Source organism: Panthera pardus, unplaced genomic scaffold, assembly GCF_024362965.1.
Source record: "Panthera pardus isolate Hobbes unplaced genomic scaffold, ASM2436296v1 HiC_scaffold_17, whole genome shotgun sequence".
In the NCBI taxonomy this organism is placed as follows: Eukaryota; Metazoa; Chordata; class Mammalia; order Carnivora; family Felidae; genus Panthera; species Panthera pardus.
In genome coordinates this window covers 138,510,805-138,537,912 of record NW_026526732.1, presented here as the reverse complement: position 1 = coordinate 138,537,912, position 27,108 = coordinate 138,510,805, and the positions used below count along the sequence as shown (strand labels likewise).

General features: G+C 45.0%; 2 protein-coding genes across 4 annotated transcripts in view; one reads left to right on the top strand and one right to left on the bottom strand.

Moving 5' to 3' along the window:
- The window catches only part of POLH (DNA polymerase eta), a 49,764-nt gene extending 31,134 nt beyond the window's left edge, over positions 1 to 18,630 (top strand). Inside the window, exons 5-12 of the mRNA XM_019457260.2 lie at positions 4,042 to 4,211; positions 5,937 to 6,040; positions 7,451 to 7,570; positions 8,567 to 8,690; positions 9,228 to 9,293; positions 12,647 to 12,816; positions 14,528 to 15,296; positions 15,366 to 18,630. Coding sequence (XP_019312805.2) covers positions 4,042 to 4,211; positions 5,937 to 6,040; positions 7,451 to 7,570; positions 8,567 to 8,690; positions 9,228 to 9,293; positions 12,647 to 12,816; positions 14,528 to 15,296; positions 15,366 to 15,491 — 1,649 coding nt within the window. The 3' untranslated portion in view covers positions 15,492 to 18,630. The remainder of the gene's footprint in view (positions 1 to 4,041; positions 4,212 to 5,936; positions 6,041 to 7,450; positions 7,571 to 8,566; positions 8,691 to 9,227; positions 9,294 to 12,646; positions 12,817 to 14,527; positions 15,297 to 15,365) is intronic.
- On the bottom strand, positions 1,299 to 26,810 carry GTPBP2 (GTP binding protein 2). Of its 3 annotated transcripts, none has more exons than XM_019457238.2 (12): positions 26,586 to 26,810; positions 24,801 to 24,827; positions 24,331 to 24,515; positions 23,869 to 23,977; positions 23,480 to 23,677; positions 23,007 to 23,181; positions 22,627 to 22,846; positions 22,068 to 22,203; positions 21,633 to 21,691; positions 20,859 to 21,030; positions 20,262 to 20,426; positions 1,299 to 2,094 (listed from the first exon to the last, which is right to left on the bottom strand). In XM_019457238.2, the coding sequence occupies exons 1-12, from the start codon at positions 26,769 to 26,771 to the stop codon at positions 2,065 to 2,067; spliced, it is 1,662 nt and encodes a 553-aa protein (XP_019312783.1). In that variant the 5' UTR covers positions 26,772 to 26,810; the 3' UTR covers positions 1,299 to 2,064. The 3 variants fall into 3 exon arrangements, with proteins under 3 accessions (XP_019312783.1, XP_019312782.1, XP_019312784.1); XM_019457237.2 differs by lacking the exon at positions 1,299 to 2,094 and adding an exon at positions 18,601 to 20,026 and having other exon boundaries at positions 26,586 to 26,809; XM_019457239.2 differs by lacking the exons at positions 1,299 to 2,094; positions 23,480 to 23,677 and adding an exon at positions 18,601 to 20,026.
- Positions 26,811 to 27,108: the final 298 nt, after the last annotated feature.

The following is a 27,108-nucleotide window of genomic DNA, read 5'->3' as shown; positions in this document are numbered from 1 at the left end:
GAATCCACCAACTGTGAGATCATGACCTGGGTAGAAGTCAGACCCTCAACTGACTGAGCCACCCAGGTGCCCCTATAATAAGTGGTTTTATTTTTTATTTTTAAAATTTTTAATGTTTATTTTTGAGAGAGACAGAATGTGAGCCAAGGAGGGGCAGAAAGAGAGGGAGACACAGAATTGGAAGCAGATTCCAGGCTCTGAGCTGTCAGCACAGAGCCCGACATGGGGCTTGAGTTCACAAATTGTGGGATCATAACCTGAGCCAAAGTCGGATGCTTAACCGACGGAGCCGCCCAGGCACGCCTATAATAGGTGGTTTTAAAAGAAGGATTAGATCTGGGGCACCTAGGTGGCTCCATCAGTTAAGCCTCCAACTTTAGCTCAGGTCATGATTTCATGGTTCATGGGTTTGAACCCTGCATGGGGCTCTGTGCTGACAGCTCAGAGCCTGGAGCCTGCTTTGGATTCTGTGTCTCCCTCTCTCTCTGCCCCTCCCTGGCTCGTTGCTCTGTCTCTCTCTCTCTCAAAAATGAATAAAACATTAAAATTTAATTCTTAAAGGATTAAAGATTATATATATGTATGCATCTATATGTGTACATATATATACATATATATGTATATAAAACCTCACAATCCTATGAGGTACAGTACTATGTTCATATCATAGACAACAAAACTGGATCTTAGAAAATTATAGAACTTGCTCAACGTCCCATAGTAAGTTCAAAAGCCAATATTTGAACACTGCCTGACTGCAAAATATTCTTTTAACAATTATGCTATATGTGTTACAGATAAGAGCTAAAACACTTTAGGGGTGCCTGGGTGGTACAGTTGCTTGAGCATCTGACTTTGATCCAGGCCATGATCTCATGGTTCATGGGTTCAAGCCCCCATCAGGCTTTGCGCTGACAGCGCGGAGCCCACTTCGGATTCTCTGTCTCCCCCCTCTCTGCCCCTCCCCCGTCTCAAAAAAAAATAAGCATTTTTTAAAAGTTCTAAAGGACGTTAGTGGGGCACCCCAAAGTTAGCTAGAATAGCTGGAAAAGACCACATGATACATGAGACTTGAATAAGCCCTCAAGTATAGATAAGATTTATTTAAGCAAAGGGGAGAACAGAGTTAAGAAGTGAGAACAGGGAAATAGAATAAACATTGGATATTCAGGAAATTGTAAGGATATAATAAATTTGGGATTAGTGGAAGATGAATTAAAAAGGCCAGATGGTCTTCAATGCCAGTTTTTAGAGTTGGTACTTTATTCTGTAGGTATGAGAGAGCTAACAGTTTTCAACAGGGGATAAGATGGATAACATTGGTATTTGAGAACATTTCATTCATGGGTATTGTGTAAAATGCATTTAGGGAGAGGGTGGTTTAGGAGTTAAGGTGGTCTGGGCAAGAATGAAGAAAACCTGAATAAAATAGGGTGGGTGGATATGCGAAATGTTTTAAAGTGGGTTTTGTTGACTAAATGGGGAATGAAAGCAAAAGGAAGCCAATAGTATTTAACCTTCAAACCTTTAATAGAAATAGGGAGTTTTTGGGGCGCCTGGGTGGCTCAGTCGGTTAAGCATCTAACTTCAGCTTGGGTCATGATCTTGAGGTTCATGAGTTCGAGCCCCACGTCAGGCTCTGTGCTGGCAGCTCAGAGCCTGGAGCCTGCTTCGGATCCTGTGTCTTCCTCTCTCTCTGTCCCTCCCCTACTCACTCTCTGTCTCTCTCCAAAATAAATAAACGTTAACAAAATTAAAAATATGGTTATTTAAAAAAGGGAGTTGTTTGGGAAAGGGAATCTTGAGAAGGAAGATATAATAAAGGTTGATTTTAGTTATTTTTAGAAAATTTAGTGAACTATAGTTTGAAACTATAATGAAAAGTTCAAGAAGAGTTATTCTGTAGGGGGGTGGAGATAAGAATTAGAGTTTAGGAGTTTGGGGATAGAGATTAGGATTTGCATGTACTCAGCATAAGCAAATTGAAACATAAGCCTGTAGCAGTTCACCAAAAGAAAAAAGCATATATACAGAGAGGAGGAGGAGGAGAATGTTGCTCAGTATCTACCAGGGTGTTAGAGGAAGAAGACAAGCCTGCAAAGGAGAGAAGCAGCAGTTATCAAGAGTTGGAAAATACTTCCTTCTATGTGCTCATCTTCCTCCTCTATATACATGAACCTTCACTATACCTCCCCATAGTTATTTGAGTGTATTTTCTTGCCTTGTTCATACCTCATTACGCTCTACTTTTTATAATATTTTATTTATTTTTAAGAGAGAAAGAGTGCAAATGGGGGAGGGGAAAAGAGAGAGAGAGAGACAGAGGATCCGAAGTGGGCTCTGTGCTAACAGCACAGAGCCCAGTGTGGGGCCTCAACTCATGAACCATGAGACCATGATGTGAGTCGAAGTCGAATGCTTAAATGACTGAGCCACCCAGGCACCCCTCATTACTGTCTCTTTAAAGCAGCATTCCTAGGGCACCCGGGTGGCTCTTTTGGTTAAGGGTCCAACTTGGTTTTGGCTTAGGTCATGATCTCATCGTTTGTGGGATGGAGCCCTGTGTCAGGCTCTGTGCTGACAGCACGGAGCCTGCTTGGATTCTCTCTCTCTCTCTCTCTCTCTCTCTCTCTGCCCCTCCCCCACTTACTCTCAAAATATACTTTTTAAAAAAATGAAATATTTAGGAGTGCCTGGGTGACTTGGTTAAGTATCCAACTTTGGTTAAGGTCATGATCTCGCGATTTGTGGGTTTGAGCCCCATGTGGGGCTCTGTGCTGACAGCAGGAAGCCTGGAGCCTGCTTCAGATTCTGTGTCTCCCTCTCTCTCTGCCCCTCCCCCAGTCATGCTCTGTCTCTCAAAAATGATAAACATTTAAAACAATTTTTTAAATAAGTAAATAAATAAACCAGCATGTCTGCATTTTCTATATACCTACCTCCCTTGCTATATATAATCATTTTTTAGGCTTTTCTCAAAACTGACTAGTTCAAAATTGGATAGTAAGATATTTTCAAGGCCCTGAGTCCAAAGCTATATCTAATTTCAATAGCTTATCAGAAGAATAAAACTAGTGTTTCTGATTGGATTTTAGCTACTCATCAGGAGAACCAGTCCCCAAAAATATATAAATACATTTATTTTATTTTTTTTTTTTTATTTTTTTTTTAATTTATTTTTGGGACAGAGAGAGACAGAGCATGAACGGGGGAGGGGCAGAGAGAGAGGGAGACACAGAATCCGAAGCAGGCTCCAGGCTCTGAGCTGTCAGCACAGAGCCCGACGCGGGGCTCGAACTCACGGACCGCGAGATCGTGACCTGGCTGAAGTCGGACGCTTAACCGACTGCGCCACCCAGGCGCCCCTAAATACATTTATTTTAAAGTGTGAGTTAATTCTGAATATTTTCTAATTAAATAACAGGATTCTCGGGGGTGTGCAAGGGAAAGTTGGAGGAAGAAAATTCCAGAAAACCAGAGAGAGAAAACAGATGTACTTTTATTTTTTTTTTTTATTTATTTTTTTTTTTTTAAATTTTTTAACGTTTATTTATTTTTGAGACAGAGAGAGACAGAGCATGAACGGGGGAGGGTCAGAGAGAAGGAGACACAGAATCTGAAGCAGGCTCCAGGCTCTTAGCTGTCAGCACAGAGCCCGACGCGGGGCTCGAACTCACGGACCGCAAGATCATGACCTGAGCTGAAGTCGGCTGCTTAACCGACTGAGCCACCCAGGTGCCCCCAGATGTACTTTTAAATCAATGATCATGAAAGACAATATGAATATACAATATGTGTTGCATATTAGAACTATAAGGTTCAGCCTATGCTGAAGCTAAGGCTGCTGGAATTGATAGGAAGGAGAAATTGATCTCTTAAGTACTGAGAAATCTTGTAAATGACTGCCATTTTGTGTGTGTGTGTGTGTGAAAATGTACATTCTTAAAGTACCCTGAAATTGAAGCATTTTTCTATTAGATAACACAAATAAAATCCTGACTCTAAAAAAAAATGTCTAAATACAACCTTTCAATTTTTCAGAGGAGATGCGAAAACAAGGCTTATTTCAATGGCTTGATTCTCTTCAGACTGGTAACACCACCTCTCCGGACCTGCAGCTCACTGTTGGAGCAGTGATTGTGGAGGAAATGAGAGCAGCCATAGAGAGGGAGACGGGCTTTCAGTGTTCAGCTGGAATTTCACACAATAAGGTGAAGGCTAATTATAGGTTTCAAGGCGAAACATAGATATCTGCAGTTAAATACAGCAAGGATGGATATGACTGGGACATTTAAATCATTACATGTACACTTTGAAATGGGCTTCTATTTAAAATTCATTTTGAGGACCCAATAAATGCGTTAGCAATTCCTTAACAAGGGAAATGTCATTAAACATGCGCTTTCCTAAGAAGCAGGCTGAAAAGTTTGCAGAAAATGCTTATACAGTTGTATCCAAAAGATTTCCTTAATGACTGAACTGTCTGTGGAAAGGAGGAGGTTAGTCTTTGAATTTTATATGTGAACTATTTCTTTTCACTTGCTGAATATCCCTGAATTATCTCATTTCCTTTGTGGAATTGCCTGAGTATTTTCTGCTTTTGCCTATTTCCTCCTTTCTAATGAGAGCAATAAGAGAGATGGAATAGTAAAATTTTATTAGTTTGGACCCCTATTTTGATTTAGAGAATAGACAATTGTCAATAATATAGGGGCAGAATAACTGGTTTTCTTTTTAAAGTGCTGTGAGGGTCTGGAATCTTTGTCCCCTTCTGACAAGGCTCAATAATTGGGCAGTGGCTGATTATCCCTGGTTACTACCTTTTCCCCCTTCCTCCAAGAAGAGGAAAGTTGCCAAACTATCCCACAGAGTTTTAGAGGTTTCTTCTGGTTGAGTGAAGGGAGGGGAAACAAAAGTCCCATTGTAGTAATTTGAACAAGACTAAATGTTGCCTAGTAGAAGTTCTAGAGAATCTCTCCAGTGAATTTAAAGGATGATTTTATACTTTTCCTACCAATTATAATTTGTGAACTGATACCACTGAAGCACCTTATTCTTTCAAAAGAGTTCTCAAGGACCTAAGGTTTGGGTTTTTTTGTTTTGTTTTTTTCCCCCCCATTTTGAAGCCTTGTTTCTAGTAGAAGATGTTTGCTATTGGAGGATGATTTTGAGATCTCTATCACAGATACTTGAATTATGGTAATCTGTGTTAAATCTAGGACTCAAAATGGATTAACCATTAATCAAGAAATGTAAATCAGGGGCACATGGGTGGCTCAGTCGGTTAAGCGTCCGACTTCGGCTCAGGTCATGATCTCATGGTTTGTGGGTTTGAGCCCTGCATCTGGCTCTGTGCTACAGCTTGGAGCCTGGAGCCTGCTTCGGATTCTCTGTCTCCCTCTCCCTCTGCCCCTCGCCCACTTGTGCTCTGTCTCTGTCTCTCTCTGTCTCTCTCTCTCTCAAAAATAAATAAACATTAAAAAAAAACTTTTTTTAAAAGAAATGTAGATCAATGTGGTAGGGTAAAACAGGTTTGTTTCAGCATTTTCATATGCACATGCCTAGAAATGCACCTTATGTAAGTGTCCTCTGCAGCTTCTCTGGGCTTTTTCCCCTCTTGAAGTGGGAGAACCTTAAGGAATTGATGGGAATGGAAAAAAAAAAAAAAAAAAAAACGACCAAAGAGAAACCGAGAATAGATGTGGAAAGAACAATGAGGATGATGATAGTGGGTCATAGTTTCCACTGAGGATGTTGTGGGACACCAAGGTTTAGAGATGTCTTGAGTTTCTGGTTTTGTTTTTGTTTTTAATGTGGAAACCATTAGTAACAGCCCTTAAGCTGTGCCTGTGTTTTTATGTGTATGTTAATATTCACCAGCTCTCTGTGTGGGTGAGGTTGACAGTCACGAAGTTTTTATGCTTTCCATGCTCCAGGTCCTGGCAAAACTGGCCTGTGGACTTAACAAGCCCAACCGCCAGACCCTGGTCTCACATGGGTCAGTCCCACAGCTCTTCAGTCAAATGCCTATCTACAAAATGTAAGTATTCAGGGAGTACCTTCAGTGTCACTCATATACTTGTGAAAGCACTCTGGTTTCTCCTGTCCCTTATGAGAGATTGGAGCAAGAAAATGTAGGTAACCAGGAAGGTAGAAGAGAGAGCACACAAAATTTTGAAAAACACAGACTTTTTTCCTAATGAGGCTTCAATTCTGGATTATCTATGGAAGTTACTTGATCCTGAATTTTAAAAAATGAACTGATTTTTAGCTGTGTCTTTAATTTCCTTCTAGCCTTTTTGTTCAAGTCTGTTACTAAATAACAAAACCAATAGGAATTTTACTTCTTTTTTTTCTTCTAATATCATCCCGAGGTGTTCAGGGCTACCAAACTGCTCCCAAAGTAGGTATGAGAGAAATATCCAAATAAACGAATAACTAGGCTGTGCATACCAATTGTGTGTCCTTGATAAGGGCTTACACTATTGTTGAAGGGACAGGATGAAGGGACAAGACAGTTCAAAGGAACAGTGAAGGTGCTATTAAGACTGTACATGAGGGGCGCCTGGGTGGCGCAGTCGGTTAAGCCTCCGACTTCAGCCAGGTCCCGATCTCGCGGTCCGTGAGTTCGAGCCCCGCGTCAGGCTCTGGGCCGATGGCTCGGAGCCTGGAGCCTGTTTCCGATTCTGTGTCTCCCTCTCTCTCTGCCCGTCCCCCGTTCATGCTCTGTCTCTCTCTGTCCCAAAAATAAATAAAAAACGTTGAAAAAAAAAAATTTTTAAAAAAAAAGACTGTACATGAATATTTGCTAAATGAGTTATACAGGTAGTTATCAGAGTTCAGAGAAGAGAAATCTGAGAAACATTTATGAAAACTGCATGAGATTTTGCCAGATGATAACTGAAGAGCAATTCTGATTTTGATAATGTTTTGAACAGAAAGGGGGGAAAGTATAAGGTATTTGTGGTGAGCTGGGACATAAACCAGGTTAACTGGACCATGTTGGAGAAGATAAGTGATAGAAATAGGACTGAAAAGGTAGGTTGAAGACATATTATAGGAAGCTTTACAGGCAAAGCTTAAGAATTTTTATTATATTCTTAAATATAAAAGGTTTTAGTCATGAAAAAGATTTGTCTTGGGGTTGGAATTTTAATCCCTAAATGGGACAGTAGATCCTGTAAAATTGAAAAATTTTTACACAGTTGACTTTGATAACTAATCAATGACTTTAACCTTTTGTTTATGCTATTGTTAATCTTCCCAGGTCCTAACTCCCAGAGTATTTGAATCATCTAGTCTTATACTAGGAAATTAATAGTTTACAGGAGCAGTACGTGCTCTCATTGTCCCTGAACCCTGTGGAGAGCTACTTACAGAAGCAAAATTTCTTATGTCTGCTGATAACCAGATATTTATGATGTGACCTATAAATTCTTTGTCTTGTTAGCCGTAATCTTGGAGGAAAGCTAGGGGCCTCTGTCATTGAAATCCTGGGGGTGGAATACATGGGTGAACTGACCCAGTTCACTGAATCCCAGCTCCAGAGTCATTTTGGGGAGAAGAATGGGTAAGTGATTCCTAATGTTTTTCAATCATGACCTGTATGGAGATGCTAAAGTCAAACACAGACAAAAGCATCCAGTAAAATTTAGACCTATCTTTAACATTTGTTCCTCGAGATAATTTCTTTGGTTCTTTTGCTTTGAAATGTTAGGTCACTGTGGCCTGTCATTCTAGAGTAGTTTTTCATTTACCTAAGTAGGTTGATAGGCTTGGATATTTAGAGCATTTTCGTGTGCTGAAATGCTGGTAATTCCTTTAAAACCTTTTTTTAAATGTTTATCTTGAGGTGTGGGAGGAGGGGCAGAGAGAGAAGGAGACAGAGGATCCAAGGCAGGCTCTGCACTGACAGCAGCGAGCCCAATGTGGGGCTCAAACCCATGAACTGGAAGATCACGGCCTAAGCGGAAGTCAGACGCTTAACCACCTGAGCCACCCAGGCACCCCTCCCTTAAAATCTTTGTATTTAGACTTATACCAAAAAACTTGGGGATATGAATCAGTGGCTTGCTCAGCACTTTTCCAAAACTACAAATGATGAGTTGGCTTTAAAAAGCACAACCAGGGGCGACTGGGTGGCGCAGTCGGTTGAGCGTCCGACTTCAGCCAGGTCACGATCTCGCGGTCCGTGAGTTCAAGCCCCGCGTCAGGCTCTGGGCTGATGGCTCGGAGCCTGGAGCCTGTTTCCGATTCTGTGTCTCCCTCTCTCTCTGCCCCTCCCCCGTTCATGCTCTGCCTCTCTCTGTCCCAAAAATAAAAATAAAAAACGTTGAAAAAAAAAAAAATTTAAAAAGCACAACCAGTATCCCTCTCCTTGGCAATATATTCCACTAGCATTCATTGGGAAGGGCAGGGATTCTGTCAGAGGTGAAGTATACTTAATTCTGGACAAATTTTTCCATTTCTATGAAGGAGACAAAAAGGTAGTGCAATGTAGGTATTTTATTTTAACAAGAATTATCATTTGCTTTCACCTTAAACTTTTTTTTCCTGCTTTTATTAGATCTTGGCTATATGCCATGTGTCGTGGGATTGAACATGATCCAGTTAGACCCAGAAAAATACCTAAAACCGTTGGCTGCGGCAAGAACTTCCCAGGAAAGACAGCTCTGGCTACTCGGGAACAGGTAGGCAAGCATTCTTGAGAGAACATTGCCTCTTTTGAGGGGGTTAGTCGGTAGGCTTGGGTAACTGCAGAACGTTTAGTAAGTTAGACGGGGCCATTCTGTTGTAAAGTATGAAGTTCTTTTTTTGTGTTGAAAATGGACTAAACTTATTATTTTTTCCATGATTTATTTTTTCTATCCAAAAAGAAATAAGATGAAACTGACTGAAATTTGAAATGGAATTACTCATTTTTTTGGTAGATGATAACTTGGAAGGCCTGGGATATTATGCCTCAAGCTTGTGTGTTGTTTTTTTTTCTCAGAGCTGGAACATGCCTGAAGTTCACCTGACGGCATTCCAGCAGGAAAAGAAAATGAGAATCTTGAGCTAAGGCAGGTCAGAGTACTGAAGATTTCTATGATCTGGTGATCTCTTGGTTATAGGGGAGACATTATTGCACACTTACATTTGTGGGAGAATTGAACAAATCCTCCATCTTGTACTATAATAAACCTAGAATTTTTAAATGAAAGATTAAAGTCTCAACACTTTTTTAGGTACAGTGGTGGCTTTTGCAATTAGCCCAGGAACTAGAGGAGAGACTAACCAAGGACCGAAATGATGTAAGACTTTCTTTCTTTATTCTTGGGGTGAGTTTGGGGATTTAAATACCAGTTGTTGTGTATCTTAAGGAGTAGAAACAAAGATACAAAAAGATACCAGACTAGGAAGTTTTAAGAAATCTTTTGGGGCTCCTGTGTGGCTCAGTTGGGTGAGCGTCCGCCTTCAGCTCAGGTCATGATCTCACAGTTTGTGAGTTTGAGCCCTGAATCAGGCTCTGTGCTGACAGCTCAGAGCCTGGAGCCTGCTTCAGATTCTGTGTCTCCCTCTCTCTCTCTCTGCCCTGCTCCTGCTCTGTCTCTCTCTCTCAAAAATAAAAAAAAATTTAAAAAAATCTTTTTTCTTTCATAAAATTCAGCATAGGATCTGAGTATCCCATCTCCCTCGTTGCCATTTGCCTCTACTCTTTTGTATATTCCTTATTTAACCCCTCCTACAACCCTGAATATACAGTGGATCTTCATCAGAGTACAAAGCCATTAAATAAGACACTCAGGGATTAGACTGTAAATTATTGGAACTTGCAGTCCATGTGACAAAGTAGTGCTGGCAGTTTTAGAGACAGCGCATGAAGTCAAAGACTTGACATCTGATTAGTTTCTTTATCCCCTCCTTTAAATAAAATAGCTTTATTGATATTTTACATACCATAAAATTCACCCATTTACAGTACACAGCTCAGTGGTTTTAGGATATTCCAGAATTGTTCAGCTATTCCACAATCAATTTGAGAACATGTCATCACCCAGAAAAGAGATCTATACTCATTAGCAGTTACTTAGCCCTAGGAAACTGCTGTTGTGCTTTATCTTCATACACTTCTTTGGGACATTTTATATAAGTGGAAGAATGCAGTATGTGGCCTTTTGACTTGCTTGAAATCTTTTGGTTAACATATTTTCAAGGTTCACTCATACTGTAACATGAATGTTTATGAATGAACAATATTCTATTATATGGATATATTTTGTTTATCCATTCATCAGTGAGTGAATATTTGAGTTGTTCCTACTTCTTGGCTGTTATGAACAATGTTGCTATGAACATGCATGTATAGATTTTTGGGTAGACATGTTTCATTTCTCTTCGGTAAATGCCTAGGATTAGAATTGCTGGTTCACATGGTAACTATGTTTAGCATTTTGAGGAGCTATCAGACTTACACTCCTAGCAGTGTAAAATTAATTTTACTATCTTTGTTACTGTCTTTTTATTTTAGCCATACTAGTGGGTGTGAAGTGGTATCTCACTGTGGTTTTCAGGTGCTTATTGGCCATTTTCTTATCTTCTTTGGAGAAATTTATCAAGATCCTTTGCCCATTTTCGAAGTGGTTGTCTCCTCATTATTGAGTTTTAAAAATTCTCTATCTATGTATATATTATATATATATTCTCTCTCTATATATATTATACTCTATGTAAGTCCCTTGTCAGATATTTATTTTGCAAATATTTTCTCCCATTCTGTGGGTTTTTTCACTTTCCTGATGGTATTGTTCGATGTGTTCTCTCATGTTTCAGCATCTAGGGGTCCTACAGGTCAACTGTATACTTTCAGAAATCATCCCAAACTACCCGTTTGCCCCTTGTGGTGGTGAATGTTTGTTCTTGGGTGGGCAATCCCAGTTGTGTTATGGGCCAATTTGCCTTTGCCCACTAGGTGTCGCTCCGTTCTCATTTCTCTTTATAAGCCTTCATGCAACACAGTGGGGACCCCTGAAAATCTCTTTAAACTTAAAAGGATTTTATGTCAAAAGTAATTCTGGACATAGAAGATCCTTGTCACTTCACTGTTTAAAGTATTCTAGTGGTTTCCCTTCATACTTAAGTCATATGTAGACTTAATTTTGTATTTTTATTTTGTCATGACCAAAATGATTTGGTCCCTGGCTACTTCTCTGGCCTTATCTCCTGTCCTGTCCCCCTTCCTTCTCTGCTGTAGCCTCTACCCCACTGGCAGCCTTCCCTTTTATTTAACACACCAAACTCCCACGTTAGCAGTTTTGTTCTTGCCATTCCTTCAGCCTGGAGAATCTTTCCTCATATATTCTTAAAATTTCCTCTCTTGCTTTATTCAAGTCTCAAAGGTCACCTTCTTCAAGAGGCCTTCCCAACTACCCTATCACATCAGCAGCTTTCGTCACTCTCTTCCTTACTCTGCTTTTTCTCATAGAAATACAGGGGCGTTGGGTGGCTCAGTCGTTGGGTGGCTCAGCATCCAACTCTTGGTTTCGGCTCAGGTCACGATCTCAACAGTTCGTGAGTTCAAGCCCCACGGTGGGCTCTGTGCTGACGGTGCAGAGGCTGCTTGGGATTCTCGCTCTCTCCCCCTCTATCTCTGCCCCTCTCCCGCTTGTACTCACTCTGTCTCTCTCTCAAAATAAATAAACTTAAAAAAAAAAAAAACAAAAGAAAATAGAAATTTCTTATTTCTATTACATGCCTCCTTGTTTATTTTCTGCAGTTCCTATTACAAGACAAGACCCATGAGGGCCTGAACTTTATTTTGTTCTCTCCTATGTCTCTTTGGTGTAGCTGATACATGGTTTTAGTCAATTGCCTATTTCTATTCTCTGAAGATAAATTCTTATGAACTGTATTTACAAAACGTACAAAAATACAAAATACATTTTTACCCAACAAAATATTTGCTGCTGTTGGCTTGTTTGCCTTAGGGGTATTTCTTCTCACCACCATCTCCTGATTCTGGAGGATCCCTATGTAGACTTTTCACCTTCTTATATTTCTGCCCCTTGACCTTTATTTCTTAGTTTGCCTTGCATCAATAGTGTTCATTTGGATGTCTAGACTTCACTGAAAATTGGGTCAATGATCTTGCTTTCTAGAGGCAAGCTCACTACACTGTATCTTCTATAGACAGGGTATAAGGAGGAGGTGCTAATGGAAACTTCTGTGCTTAAGTATAAGAGCATCACCAGCAGATTAAATAATAGACCTACTACTCAATCTTGACATCCTAGCTTGGATCTTCCTCTCAGACAATTACTTAAATGAATCCTCCCCTCAGTCACAAAATAGAATAAGTATTTGTTATAATCTTCCTGCATAGACAGCACAAAAAAACATTCAGGGAAAGAGTTCCCATTTTCATTTATTCTGTCCTGTTCCCATCACCTGTCAAAATATCCTAGATATTCTAATATTTCATCCTTCAATTCTGTCTGCTCCAATTACTTCTTGCACTAAGAAACAAGCATAAAATATTAAAAATTAAACATGACTATTTCCAAACCATTTCGTCACCCTGGTTCTTTTAATTTCCTCTAAACAATTCAATATATAGAACCCAGATGCTCACAGTAACTTTCTGGTCTCAATCCTTTTATACCCACAGAATGACAGGGTGGCCACACAGTTGGCTGTGAGCATTCGTGTACAAGGAGACAGACGTCTCAGCAGCCTACGCCGCTGCTGTGCCCTTACCCACTACGATGCTCACAAGATGAGCCGTGACGCATTTGCTGTCATCAGGAACTGTAACACTTCAGGCATCCAAACTTGCTGGTGAGTTTAATTCCAGCTTGTCTTCTCAGAAGACACTTGTACCCTGTCTTTCTCTAAAATTAGTGGGTATATAGCTTTCCAGCTGGGGTAGGTTCTTGGTGACTCTGGCTAGTGGGACCTATCACAGAGAGGAATGGAAGAAAACAGCACACCAGAAAAAAGGCAGCTTGCCTACAGCTTCTTTGCCTGCCTTTGGTGCATTTCAGTTCAGGGGTGGGTTCCAGAGGGAGAATAATCCAGTACTATCCCCGCCTTTGCTGCAGTCAGGAGGAGCAAGCAATGGCACGTGGGAGTATAGAAACTCAAGTTTCAAGGATCTTGAACTTGGGAATTTCAGCACTTAATTGTTCTATCTTAAAAACATCTTCCTTGACAATGCAAGCGACCTATGTTCATTGATAATCTCAATCTAACATCCCAACTCAGTTACAAGCTCCGCTGGTATAAAACCAAATGTCGTATTACATTTCACTTCATTTGGTCATGAAAAATAACCAAATATATGATTGGAACATGTTCATTTATTGTTCAGATATTAATGATTTTCAGTATTGGGATCCTCTATTTATATAACATAGCCTATTACATTGAGAAAAGTATTCCTAATTCACAACGGAAATATAATTTTGTGGGAAACATAAATTGGTTGTTTACTTATAGATCTATACTAGAGACTGTAAAAAATAATAAAGGAAAGAAAAGAAAAAAAGGTTTCATTGAACACCTAAGTTATTGCTTATCTAAACATGTGGATACTACTGTTGTTTGTGCAGACCTACAATACGATGGGGTCTCTAAAGCTGGAGTCCTTTGTTCTTTACTTGGAATAATTTATTTAACTTATACTTCCTTATATATATGTTTATTTTCAAATATTGAACAGTTTCACTGAACCAAATGATAAATTATGATACTATGCTTATACGAAACCTTATAAATTAACAGACTCTAACACTTACCAGGAGTGTGAAACCTATTGACAGGGAAGCATCAAAATGATCTGATTGTAAGACTGTCCAGAACATGAAACCAGAGGATAGTGATATACTGTTATAATAATTTTAAAACAGCACTTACTCCTTACCTCGTCGAGGGATTAATCTGTTTATAAAAGCACATTTTATCTTCTGAAATTCGACTCATGTGAAAATGTACTTGAGTATACAAAATGAGTAACTTTGTGACAGGAATTTCTTGAAATGTTTCTGAGACTAAGATAGGTAATCCCAGTTGTGGGATTTCATGCTCTAGAAATTTGAGTTGAAAGTCTGTCAAAATTAGGGTTAGATGGTGTCCTCTTTAAAAACAGAATGGAATGGCTAAGAGGATTTTTTCAAGAGACTTTCCAGTCTGAATACTCTAAAGCTTTTTTGTTGCCCTGAGTAAAATTTCTTGCCTCAACCCAGGATTATAGCTGTTTTTACATATGTTATGACATACCTTATGAATACCTAGCAGTCAGGGGATCCAGTTTCTATGTCTGACCTGGTTGGATGTTCACCAAATCAGCAGTTCTCAAGATGTGGTCGTAGGCCAGCAATATCCGCATCACCCAGGAACTTGTGAAGAGTGCCTATCCCAGGTCTACTGAATCAGTATTAATCTGATACCCTAATATTTAACAACCATAAATCCTAGAACCATAATCCCAGTCATTTACAAACTGAATCTGTGACCTGGTGCTAATCTTGTTCCTTTACTTTCTATACAGGTCTCCTCCCCTCACAATGCTTTTCCTCTGTGCTACCAAATTCTCTGCCTCTGCCCCTTCATCTTGCACAGACATCACCACCTTCTTGAGCAGTGACCCAAGTTCTCTGCCAAAGGTGCCAGCTACCAGTTCAGAAGCTAAGACCCAGGAATGTGGCCTGGCAGGGACAGCCACTAAGAAAGCAGCCACTTCTCTGGAATCATTCTTCCAAAAAGCTGCAGAAAAGCAGAAAGTCAAAGAAGCTTCAGTGTCATCTCTTACTGACACTACCCAGGCCCCCACGAGCAATTCACCATCCAAGCCCTCGTTACCTTTCCAAACCAGTCATGCTACAGGAACCGAGCCCTTCTTTAAGCAGAAGAGTCTACTTCTAAAGCAGAAACAGCTTAGTAATCCTTCAGTTGTCTTCCCTCCACAAAATCCACAGTCCAGCCCTAAAAAGTTAACAAACTCTTTTCCAACAGAATATCCAGATTGCACCCCCGTCTGTCAAGCAGTATTGAAGGTGGGATCCTCTAAAACAACTCCTGCAGGGATGGATTTGGCCCAGAATAGCCCAAGCAGTCTTGCTTCTGTAATTTCCAAGTCTGCTCCGGAGGTGGCTCAGAAGTCAACTACTACCCCAAGTCCTGTGGCAGCTGAGGACCAAGTGCCCTGTGAGAAGTGTGGCTCTCTGGTGCCTGTATGGGAAATGCCAGAACATACGGACTATCATTTTGCATTGGAGTTACAGAAATCCTTTACGCAGTCCCACTCCTCAGACTCACAGGTTGCGGACTATCATTTTGCATTGGAGTTACAGAAATCCTTTATGCAGTCCCACTCCTCAAACTCACAGGTTGTTCCTGCCAGTTCTCCTCAGGGCAAAAGAAATCCCAAGAGCCCTTCAGCCTCCAGTAATAAACGCCCTAGGCCTGAGGGCATGCAGACATTGGAATCATTTTTCAAGCCGTTAACACAATAGTGCTGCCCTCAGGCTTGCTGCAGGGTTTTAATATTTTACCTGTAAACTAGGAGATGGAAATGTTTTTACTTCTCAAGGAAACCTGTAACTTTTATACAAGAAAAATAATCCAGTTAGATGCTGAGTTAAGACCCCCATCTCTTCACAGGCATGGATTCTAATTCCATTGCTGACAGAGATGTAAAAACTGACTTATCTTGCAGAGATACAACTGCTCGGAGTTTTTAATCATTAAAGTTTAGGGACACAGTGTCGGTAAAAATGTGTGGGCCTTGAAGCCCACGAGAGGCACTTTCTTTTTCATCTGTAAAACTGATATACCTTACTGATGATTGGAAATCAAAGACAAGATACTTAAAGTCTGTAGCTTAAAGATTGGAACAGAAAAGTAATGGAGAAAAAACGTTTTAAAAAGATTTTTCCTCAAGCTCTGTGACAGGGGCAGTTTAGATAACGCTTTGACCAAATGTGAGGTTTGAGAACGTGAGGTAAAGACCTGAAACCCTAAAGTGGTAACTAGTTTAGGGCAGGGCTCTATACACAGAAGCTACTCAATAAATACTGAATTTCATACAAGGAAACCCTATTATGACCACAATTTTAGCCACTGGCCCTTCTATCTCGGGTTTGGTCTAATGTAGAATGAGAGTGTTCGTGGACTAGTTCAGGAACTCTGTTTAGATTGGGTAAGTCATGATCAGAACTAGATCCTCTCTGGGATCTTGCTACTTAGGGCACCTAGGTGGCTCAGCTGGTGACTCCTGATCTGAGGGTTGTGAGTTTGAGCCCATGTTGGGTGTAGAGATTACTTAAAACTAAAATCTTAAAAAAAAAAAAAAATCTTGCTGGTCTGAGTGTGATTTTGAGGAGCAGGAGCATCAGCATTATCAGGGAACTTCTAAGAAATTGTCTTAGCCTCACCTTCACCCGTACTGACCCAGAATCTGTATATTAAAGATTCTCCAAGGTGTTTGAGGACTACTGATCTAGAAGATGCCAGTGGCAAGCCAGGTTTGTAGAGGGCCATGACATTTCCTTAAACCCTAAAGTACAAATGTGAGGTAGTGCTTGGCTTTCAGGGTCACTGGCATGTTCATCTTTTTCCTTTTTATGTTTGAATATTTAGCTTAGGGTTTATCGTAGCTTTCTGCACTTGTCCGTGCTGATAGTTCCATTTTCTTTTCTTTTTCTTGGTTTTAGAGAGTGCGCGAGCAGGGTAGAGGTGGGGGGATAGAGGGAGAGAGAATATCTTAAGCAGGCTTTATGCTCAGCACGGAGCCTGTCGCAGGACTCAATCCCACGACCCTGGTATCATGACCTGAGTCGAAATCAAGAGTCAGACGCTCAGCCAACTGAGCCACCCAGGTGCCCTTACAGTACTGTATTCTTAATCTCTGTTCTTATATGTGGGAAGTCAGCTTTTTTGATATAGGAAACCTTGAGTTACACAGAGAACCCAACCGAAGATGCGCTGAATTAGGTGGTGTGTTGGGGGAAGTGGGTAGGAAGAATGGTGTACACATCCCATCTCTCATATGTACACAAACACCAACTGCTTTTAAAGCTTGTTTATAAATTAGGGGTCTGTATTTAGTTTGAAGAAAGTGGGGAGCATTTGAAAACCCTGAGTCTAGCAGGAAACTCTCTTCAAAACTATCTTCCTCTTTTGAGGTAGTTGAATGATGTGTACCACGGCCCTTTCCCTGCTAGATTTATAGTTTCCTGAAGGCAAGAATTCTTGCACATAATAGGTACTTGATATTCATTGGATGAAACATATGAAGTAAACAATTTTAGATGATTACCAGAACTGGAACAGTAAAAATGTACATACAGCTGATGGGGGTGAGGGGCTGCCTTACACATCTTTTTATCTTCCTAAACATTCCATTGATGTAGCAAGGTATAGCTCAGTGGTTCCTGAAGATATCTCATTAAATACTGAGATCATTTTCTAAAATTTCCTTTCTTAATCCAGTGAAAAGTTTGTTTGTTTTGTTTTGTTTTTTAAAGCCTAAAGAAGCAATACTCTCCTTTGGGTACTGTACAGATCAAGTGAAACAAATTTTTAACACTTTGCTTGATTGGAAAGAGAAATTGTGAGTAGAAACTTTAGTTTCACTGGACTTATAAGAGGCCAAGATGGGCGGGAGTAGTGAGTAACCAGTAACAACAAGCAGCACACCTATTTTCTTGGAAATGCCAACCCTGCCCCAGCATAGTGGCAATAAGCCCATGGAGGTACGAGCAGACGAACATGCAAAGGTCAGTGTTGGTTGAAAGCTATAGTGCCTTTTTGCTGAACACAAGCTTTTCTCATAGCCGTTTATCAGCAACTGTACAGACGGAAACGAACCACTCTTAGTCCCCGACACAGGAGGAAGTTCTTCAACCACAGGCTACTTATAGTAGCCAGTCAAGCCAGTGGTATTTTTAAAAGCAGCAGAGCTTGAATAGTTAAGGAAGCTTTTACTTTAATACCCTGGAGACAGAATGCCTCGCTGGACATTGGGCCACATTTATCATTAAATTTCTTTTGCAAGGATCACTGCTCAAAACGCAGTCCCATAAAACATGACCGTCAGGTACTCTGAACACAGAAACACAAAGAAACGACTAAGGTGTGGCCAGGTGGTTCCAAGAAGCCAATTTAGGCTATGTAAACCTCACTTTGAGCTTTTCTGCATTGCTAGGGAGAGCTTGAGGGCCAGATTAACGTGACTCTTAAATTCCACTCTTCATTAAGTAGCTCACACACCAATCTCCACATCTCTGACATGGCACAGAAGTGGGCTCCTCATCACTGTGACCATACCAACTGGCCAACTCCTCAAGTGCGGGCTGGTTACCTGTCTCAGCTGAAAAGGCAGTGGTTTCACTTTCTATTCTGCTTGCTCAAGAGCAATGCAAATAAGCCAGAACACCCAGGTCACAGTACTGGAACGCTGATCGCATGGGAGGGACAGGAAAGGGAGAATGGTAAATGATACCAGATGGGCTCTTTTCTCCATCCAGGGCTCAGTGGTGCTAGGGTTTCACTTGTCTCTAATCCTGAAGAGGAATCTAGCTCTGGAAGCTGAGCCTGTGTCTTAAGCATAAGCACAGTGTATTCAATAAAACATTTTTATTCTGTACAATATATATGTGTGTATTTAAATATATATATGTATGTATATATTTATATTTATATTTATATATATATGTATATGCAGAGAAACCTGAACCAACAAATCCCTGAGTCCGGGGAACCCAGGACATTAACAAAGGGAAAGGAAGGAGTCCATGCCCTAAAGTGTAGGAAATATGGCAACATCTTTCCCTTTCCCCCAGGCTCCCTGCAACAGAGGGAGGATTTAACATGGGAGCAGGAAGGGTGGAGGGGGTAAAGGATGGCAGGATGGGGAGCTGTGGGTCAGGTCCCCAGTCACTACTCTGGGAAACTAAAACACTGTTTGATCCAGCATTAAAACCAACAAATCACTGCAGAGGAAGGGACGAGACTGATTGACATGCAGCTGACCTTCGGTATGCCAAGCCTCAGCTCGGCAGCCCCACTCCTGGGCCAGCACAACAAATAGCACCTGTGGGGCCTATGAGCAGAAAAATGGAGAATGGCCCTTGAGTGAAGGGAAGGGAGACAAAGCTGAGGAACAGACCTCATGTCTCAGCACAAGGTGGGAACACTGCCCCTGTGCCATTTCTTCAGACTCTGGGCCAAGACCTCATGTCGCAGCACAAGGTGGGAGCACTGCCCCTGTGCCATTTCTTCAGACTCTGGGCCAAGACCTCATGTCTCAGCACAAGGTGGGAGCACTGCCCCTGTGCCATTTCTTCAGACTCTGGGCCAGCTGGGCCAGCTGGGCCAGCTTCAGACCCGGGAGCAGCTGTCTTTTGTCCACAGTCAAGTAGAGATGGGCAACTTACATGGCCTTGAGAAGAGGTATACAAAAAGGAGTGCTTTCGAGGACCACCCCCAGTTGTTGTGACAATTCCTGAAGTGCAGGGACCACACCGGCGGATCATGCCCAGTCCAGACAGTGGGGCCAAGGTGGTGGTGGTCAGCTCCCTCCGGTAGACAGGTCGTGGAGTTCCCAGGGTTGATGAGCCAACCAGGTGGACACAAAGCTGCTGAGCACTGCCCTGAATTCTCCTGTCTTCTTGAGAACCTCAGGACTGCCCCTCCCTGGCCACAACAAGCTTGGCACCTCTCCAGAAAGGTGGCAGGGAGCAAGGGGCAGAGAGCACCGGTCTCTCCCTAGCCTATTAACACACAGAGCCGCCAACAGGGGGGGCAGCATGGCCAAAAGTCACCTTATATATTGTGGGGATGGCAGTAGAGCTGTGCCTGCCTGGAGGAGTCAGAAGCCCATGTTGGCCTGGGCCTCTCCTGCTGCAATGGCTTGCACATCAGTGACATGGCCGATGCCCTTGGTGACACCCTCCCGGAACAGCAGCTTGGCGCCCACCTTCAGGTACTCTGGGTGTTTCAGGAAGCGGAAACGTACCACTGCCTTCTCCCCTGTCCGCAGCTTGTCCTGCAGCAGATATGCCGTCACGGGTCCTGGGCAGTACCTCCCATCCCATTCTCTACCGGCCTTGGCTCTCCACCCTCAGGGGCCTATCAGGCTTCTACCCACCCAGAGTGGGGCTTTGTCCCCTTTACGGGATCAGGGAATTCTCTAGGAGTCTGGGGCCAGGCCTCCTTCCTTGCTGGAGGCAGAAGAATTATGACTTTCCCCTGGAAAAACAGCATGGCTGGGTCCCTCTCACCTTGGCATGGATCTTTTCCACCACTGCTGTCTGACGTACGTTGCCCACATGTACTGTCACCTGGAAGCCTCGCCGGAACGTGGTGGCATGGAACAGTAGAACTATCTCTGCCTCGAACACTGAGCAGATGGTGGGATTCATCTCGGGGCTCACCATCACCATGCCCTGGGGAGGCACAGCCCCCAGACCAAGGGCAGACCTTGCATTAGTCTCTCCCTCCCCCACCACCCTCACACCCTTTCCAGCTCCTGAATTTCCTCTTCCTCTAGGACTTCAAACACAAAGACCTCAACAGACAATATTCAAAACTCTCCACTTAAAACCCTTCCTTATCCCTCCCACGTCCTCTAATCCTTCTGCTAATGTTTAGTATTTGTAAGGTCCTGGATATTCAGGTTAGGTTGCACGACAACGATCCATATTTAAGTATCCTGAGTATTCTAAGCCTTTTTCAAACAGTCTGTGGAACCAGCTTCTTGGGTTAGAGACTGTGTTTCCTTTGAGTTCCTCTGAAGCATCTTAGGTGCTTCTCATTCAAGCAGCCAGTGTCCCAGGCACTTCTCTGTGTTCCCTCTGCAACCCATCCTCCCACCTCACCTTGCGAAGAAGTGCACGGTCAAAGTCCCCGAGGGCCAACGTAGCAGCCTGACCAGCTCGCAGCACACGACAGGCAGAGCGGTTGCGTTGGATGCTGCATACTCTCAGCTCCAGGAAGCAGCCATCGTCCGTGGGGCCCACTACCAGCTGGTCTCCCTCACGGCAAATCCCACTGTAGCCCAGAGGGCAGGCGGCACAGCATCAGCCTAGGCCCCCCACAACCTGCTTCTCTGTGAGGGTCACCCAGAACATTCTTTCCCTTCTAAGGCTGACTCCCTCAGGTGGTGGGGGGAAAGACCCTAAACTCCGGCATGTAGGCAGCAGAGAGGCCCAGTTCAAGGTTCAGACTCTGAAGGCTAATACCTGGAAAGGCCAGTAGTGATGGCTAGAGAGATACCTGCTGCTTTGACACTGAACCTGATCCCTGAAAGAGCAAATTATTCCCTTGGGTTTCACTCTCTGCTTTGAAAAGAGTCTTAAGGGATCTTTTATTTCCCTACATGCAAATGAAGTCATTTGAATACATCTGGGGCTCAAGACCCACATTTCTCCCTCAGGGGCCGGGAGATGCCCAGTGAGCAGCAATACTGCTTGTTCCCTCGTGAGCCAACAGACTAGCTTTTTCTAGCTCTTCTCATTGTGACAGCCCAATCCAGAAACAAGCACATAGTTTGAAGGGCTCTCTTCAACTCCAGGGTCCTTAAGGCCATGACCCAGCATATGGGTATGTAAGGGCTGAATGGGGTAGGCAGCAAGCAAATCAAAGCAATTCACCTGGAAAGTGTTCCTCCAACAACAGTCCCCACCTCTGGTACTGTGTAGATTTCATCTACCTGAAGCCAAAGAAAATGCTATCAACGGCCAGCCAAGCCCAAAATCTCAAAACAGGCTCAGGGCTCAGTCAGAAATAGTCCCTCCCAGGGGCGCCTGGGTGGCTCAGTCAGTTGAGCGTCTGACCTCCGCTTGGGTCATGATTTCACTGTTCATGAGTTCAAGCCCCACATCAGGGTCTCTGCTGTCAGCACAGAGCCTGCTTTAGATCCTCTGTCCTCCCCCACTCCCTCTGCCCCTCCCCTCCTCACACGCATGCTTTCTCAAAAATAAAAAAAGAAACATTAAAAAAAAAAAAAGAAAGAAACAGTCCCCCCCCCCCCCCCCCCCCCCCCGCCGCCTTTCCTCAGCTCACTGCCCATTCAGGTGGCCAATTACCTGAAACTCTGTCAGCTGCTGCATGAGTTCCTCCTGCTCCTTGCTGTTGGTAAGTGGTGGCAAGATATTCAGAAAGACTTTGAGCAGGTCCAGACTCTCTCCAGACACGCTGGACAGTGTGAAGATAGGAGTGACACTGTAAAGGAAGGCAGCGAATGGACAGATAAGGAAACTTCTAACAGGAAGCAGAGGCTAGGGCTCCATGCGTGCAAAAGTGAGCTTCTGGGGCAGGGGTGGGGGGCAGGGGTACCTCTCTCCTATCTGCTCACCTTTTCAGGAGCTGAGTCCTCTCTTTGTGAGCCAGCCAAGGAGTGTGGCTCATGAGGCTTATCTCAGGGACCAAGGGAGACAGCGAATGCCTGGCATAGCATTTTGTCTCCTGGGTTCCAGGCACTAGCAAAGCTCCAGGCTGGCTACCACAGACTCCCTCCCACAATGCCAACCAGAAAAACCACAGAACTGAGCCAGAACTGGTCTGGACCTGGGGTGGGACACCACACTCTGGGGCCCCACGGCAGCCTTCCCTGTGGATCAGGGCTCCGGGGTGAGAAAGGCTTACTTGGGTGACTGGGCAAACTGTTGGGCAGCCGTGACCGCATCATCCTCGGAGGTGACCAGCATGGGGACCTTGTGGCAGCCAGGCTGCTTGAGGACCCGCTCTAGCTGTCGTACCGTCCTCTCCACTGTGGTCTTGGCACACAGGTCCACCTTGCTGACCACGATGAAGAAGGGCACTTTCAGGGCCAGGGCTAGCCCCAGATGTTCCCTTGTGGTGCCAGCTGCCTCAGAGAAGGAAGGCAGGCAGTAGGAGAAAAGGGTGAGAACATGGGAGGGAGCAGAGGGAACAGGAGAGTTTGTCTGGCTCCCAGATTTGAGGAGGCCCAGGGTAGGAGAGTCAGCACCCCCCTCCAGCCCCGTCCCTGCCCCGATGCCTCGTACCAATCCCAGTGTTAGCACTGACGAGGAGCAGGGCGCAGTCAGGGCAGTATGAGGTGAGGCCAAAGATGGTGGTGTGTAGGTACTTGTGGTGGCCTGCCAGGTCGATGAAGGTGATCATCTTGGAGCTGCTTTCACAGATCTCTTCTGCCGTCCGTGAGTCACTGTAATTCACCACCTGGCCCAGAGCCCAGGGCTCTCAGTGCCCCCTGCCAGCCTCCCCAACCCTTTAAGAGTTGCCAGGACCTAAACCGGTCACTGGGTGACCCTGCCTCGTAACCCTGAGCCCCATATCTGATTTGATTCAGCTGATTCCCCATTTGTTTTCTAAGGAGACAGAGCTTGTTCAGTGCCCTCAGGGTCGTCTTCTACACTACTCCGACAAGTCTCCACACTCTGCCCTCGGACTCTGTCCTTCACCACTACCATCCCATCCTCAGAGTCTGGCCCCACTGGGTCCCGCTGATTTCATGCACCTCTCCCTTGCTGTTAAAGCCCAGGATCTCGAAGCTGATGCTGGAGGTTCGGCCAGACTGAATCTCATGCAGGTGGCGGAAAAGGTTGAGTCGAGCCCGGCCCCGCCCATTGTCCAGCTCTCCCTGGGTCAGGACTCCAAGCAGAGTCGACTTCCCTGAGTCCACATTGCCCAGGACGGCCACACGGAGGTCTAGGAACTGTGGATGAATTGCCAGAGGTAAGGGCTCCAATCCCTTACATCGCTCCATGGATGGTTAAGGGCAGTGACACTCCCTGGGGACCAAATAATGACCTGGACACCCCCAGGTTCCCGGGCCAGTGAACAACCTGCCACCAGAGGCCCTCCTGGGAGCGTGGGCGTGAGAGATAGGGAAGGGTGTGTGCTCACCTGTTGGTTGTCAGGGACCTTTCGTACCAGCACCTCGGTAATCTTCCGGGGCATGTCGCTGTCATAATCCACTTCTCGCTCCCGGAGAACAGTGATGTCTGCCCCGACCCTGTCATCACAAAGCCATACTGCCACACCTCAACTTTATTCTCCTGCCCCCCACCTTCCGCCCTCTGGACCAAATGGCCTTCCCACACCTCCCAAACACCCTACTTCACTTCTTATCACCCTTCAATCTATCCTACATCCTTTGAAAGAAACAAATCTTAAATCAAGGAGCAAAAAAGCCTAGGTCCAACACGGAGGAGCCCGGAACACTAGCCTTCCCTACTTTAGCCTTTTGTCAAGAGTAGGCAGCAGAGGGAAAGTCCCTCCTTGGCCCCTCAGGCCCAAGATAACTGGGTATTCACAGGTCTTCTCCAGAGGCAGGTGAGGAGAACCGAGGGAGAATGGGAAGCATACTTCTCTGCCATCCGGTGTAGGGTCTTGAGGGATGCCCGCATCTCCTCCTCGGCCAGCCCCACCAGCAGCCCATTGTCCTCTACCCCAATCTGGTAGACAGCCTCACCGCGGCCCTCCTGGAGCCGCCACTTCATCTGTGTCACCAGGTGCTCAAAGCGGTACTGGGATGGATTCACCAGCTTCAGCTTAGGACAGGTGAGGTATTGTAAGAAAATAAGGTCAGAGATACTCCTCCTAAACCCACATGCTTCCCACCTGTCCTGCTCCAAGGACCAAGACCTTCCCTTCCTCCTTAACTGCCCCCCGCCCCCCATCCCTGGCCTCCTCTAACAGTCAGTCCCCCTCCATCAGAATGAGGTGCAGAGCCCTTATCCTGAATCATATTCCTAAACTGCTATAGATAATGAATTTGAAAGGATCTCAGAAAAATCACGCCCCCCTCCCGCCAAACACCCGAGCCTAAGACTCACTTTATATTCGATGTTTCCATCTTCAGCCTGAAAAGAAACAGAGAACAGTTACCACACGTTGTCCTGACCCAACTTCTGCTTCCCTTTGATTCTTGCTGGGGCCCAGGCAGCTAACTTGAGAGAGCAGGAAGCTCAGTGGCACCTCTGGAGCCTCTCAGGAAGGTCATTGGCAGACAAACCCTCTACTCAGCCCCAGTGGACCTCTCTGAAGGAAAGGCCTCTAGGAATACTGTGAGTCACCCATCTAAGCCAGAAACCGAACCCTTAGCCCCTCCTTTCTTTGATCACTGGTAGTACATTCTTCCTAGACACAAGTTCACCCCCTCCTTTCCCCTGGGGCCTCAAACTTTTGTCCCCAGAAGTCTAGATCTCCTCCGTGTTCAGGCTGCTGAGGCCCTTCTTTGCTACTGGTCTGGAAGACACCATTTCCTTCCTGCCCACCCCTCCCCGCTGATGTCCTCAAGAGTAAGAGGCTGCAAGAGGTTCTGGATCAGGGCCAAAGGGTGAGCTCAGTACTGGTCACTATAAGCCTGATGAGAGAGGAGCCCAGGTAAAATGAGGGGCAGGGCTCCAAAGCTGGGGCTGAGATGAAGAGAAGAAACTCAGAAAATGCAATAAAGGGGACAGACTCCACCAACCAGACTCACATGCCTGATGATGAAATCCGAATCCACCCACATAATTTCCTCTACCTCTTCCCTCTATCAGGTGACCCACCAGAGAAGCAACCTGTTGCCTGAGCCTTCCCCTCTAGGGAGCAACGGGGTAAGAGATTTGCTTGTTCTGTCTGTCCTGCATTTTGGCACTGCTCCTCCCTGGCCATTTCTTTTTCTTTTTTCCTTCCTGTCATCATTCCATCTCTCCAATGCCTTCTGACTCCCAGGCTCTCACAGGTCTTCACCCATAATCTCTACTTCATGGAATATAAGGGAGATCTTTTCCTATTAGCAAAGACCTTCCTTTTTATCATCTTGCTAAAAATGAAAAATTAGGATGGGTGGCTGCAGAATAGAGGTAGAAGGATGACGGTCTAGGCCAATAGTTCTCAAAGTGTGGTCCCAGGACCAGGTAGCATTAGCACTGCCTGGGAACTTGTAAGAAATGCAGAGTATCAGGCCCACCTCTGACCTACTGAATCAGAAACTCCAGGGGTGAGGCAGCAATCCAGGGGATTCTGATACATGCTAAAGTTTGATAACCAGTGGCTCAGCTCTTCCCCTCAGTCCTCCTTTCCTAAGAGGGACGAAATAGCAGTTACTCTCTGCCTTAGGGATAGATGGAGCAAGAATGTGGAAGCTGTCCCTATTTCCTCATAGGACAAAGGGCGGGAAGACCTAAGCCTGACTGTTGTGTTTTTATACTGTGTACTCAACGATACAGACGGAACATATTGCTCTTTTCCCCAGTACTCCCCTGTGGAACAAGTTTAGAAAACTCTCTCCTCATCCCAGGATTGAATCTCCCTCCCGTCACAAGGATGAAGCGCGGGTATTCTACTCTGCTCTTTCCAAGGGGATGAAAGTGGGATCATCTTTCCCCACTACTCTTCCTGAGGTTACTGGACCAGAATGGGAGGGATCCTCCCTCCCCACTCTTCCTCGCTGGGGTCTGTCTGACCAGAGGGAAGGTACTCCCTGGGGTCTTAGGACCGGAAGGAAGGGTTCTCCTCTCCCCTCCGTGTTCTGACACCGGAAGGGGGTATCAATTCCCTCTGTCCCGCCTCCCTGGAGTACCGGGACCGGAAAGAGTGGTTTCCTCTCACCCGCCACTTCTTATGGAGCTCACCTCGGGGGGCAGGTACGGAGGGTTGTTGGCTTTGCCTCCTCTGTTCCTTCCGTTCTTCTTTTTCCCCTTCGGGCCCCCGCAGCCGCTGCTGCCGCCGGCCCCCCTAGCCTTAAGGGTTCCGCCCACGGCCGGGCCTCCTCCGGGCCGGCAGCAGCCGCCGAACAGCTCCGATACCCGCGAGTCCATCCGCCGCTGCCGCCAGCCCCCCGCCCGGCCCCGGCCCCTCCCCCCCCCGCCACCACCACCGCCGCCGCCGCCGCTGCTGCCGCCGCCGCCCCTACTGCCACCGCCGCGTCCGGCCAGCCAGAGGAGAGCGGGGTGGGGCCCTGCGCAGGCCACGCCCCCACCCTTCTCTGGCCCCGGGTCGCGTCAGAAACAGCCGCGGGGCACCACGGGAGATAGAGTCCTCAAGTCTGGGATCTCCATTAAATGAGCTGCCTGCTGCCCTACAGCTCCCAGGAGGCATTGCGGCTCAAGGGGCCGTGGGGCGGCATTGGGGCGTAGGCAAGGAGCGAGCCTTTGC

Bases quoted from the DNA above. Each gene is read 5' to 3' on its own strand.
- GTPBP2 (XM_019457237.2), bottom strand. From the start codon at position 26,771: ATGGACTCGCGGGTATCGGAGCTGTTCGGCGGCTGCTGCCGGCCCGGA. The intron at 24,828-26,585 runs GTGAGCTCCATA...GTTTCTTTTCAG, and splicing joins CTCCGTACCTGCCCCCCGAG to GCTGAAGATGGAAACATCGA. The intron at 20,027-20,261 runs GTGAGAGGGACC...TATCTGCTGCAG, and splicing joins TGGAAAAGATCCATGCCAAG to GACAAGCTGCGGACAGGGGA.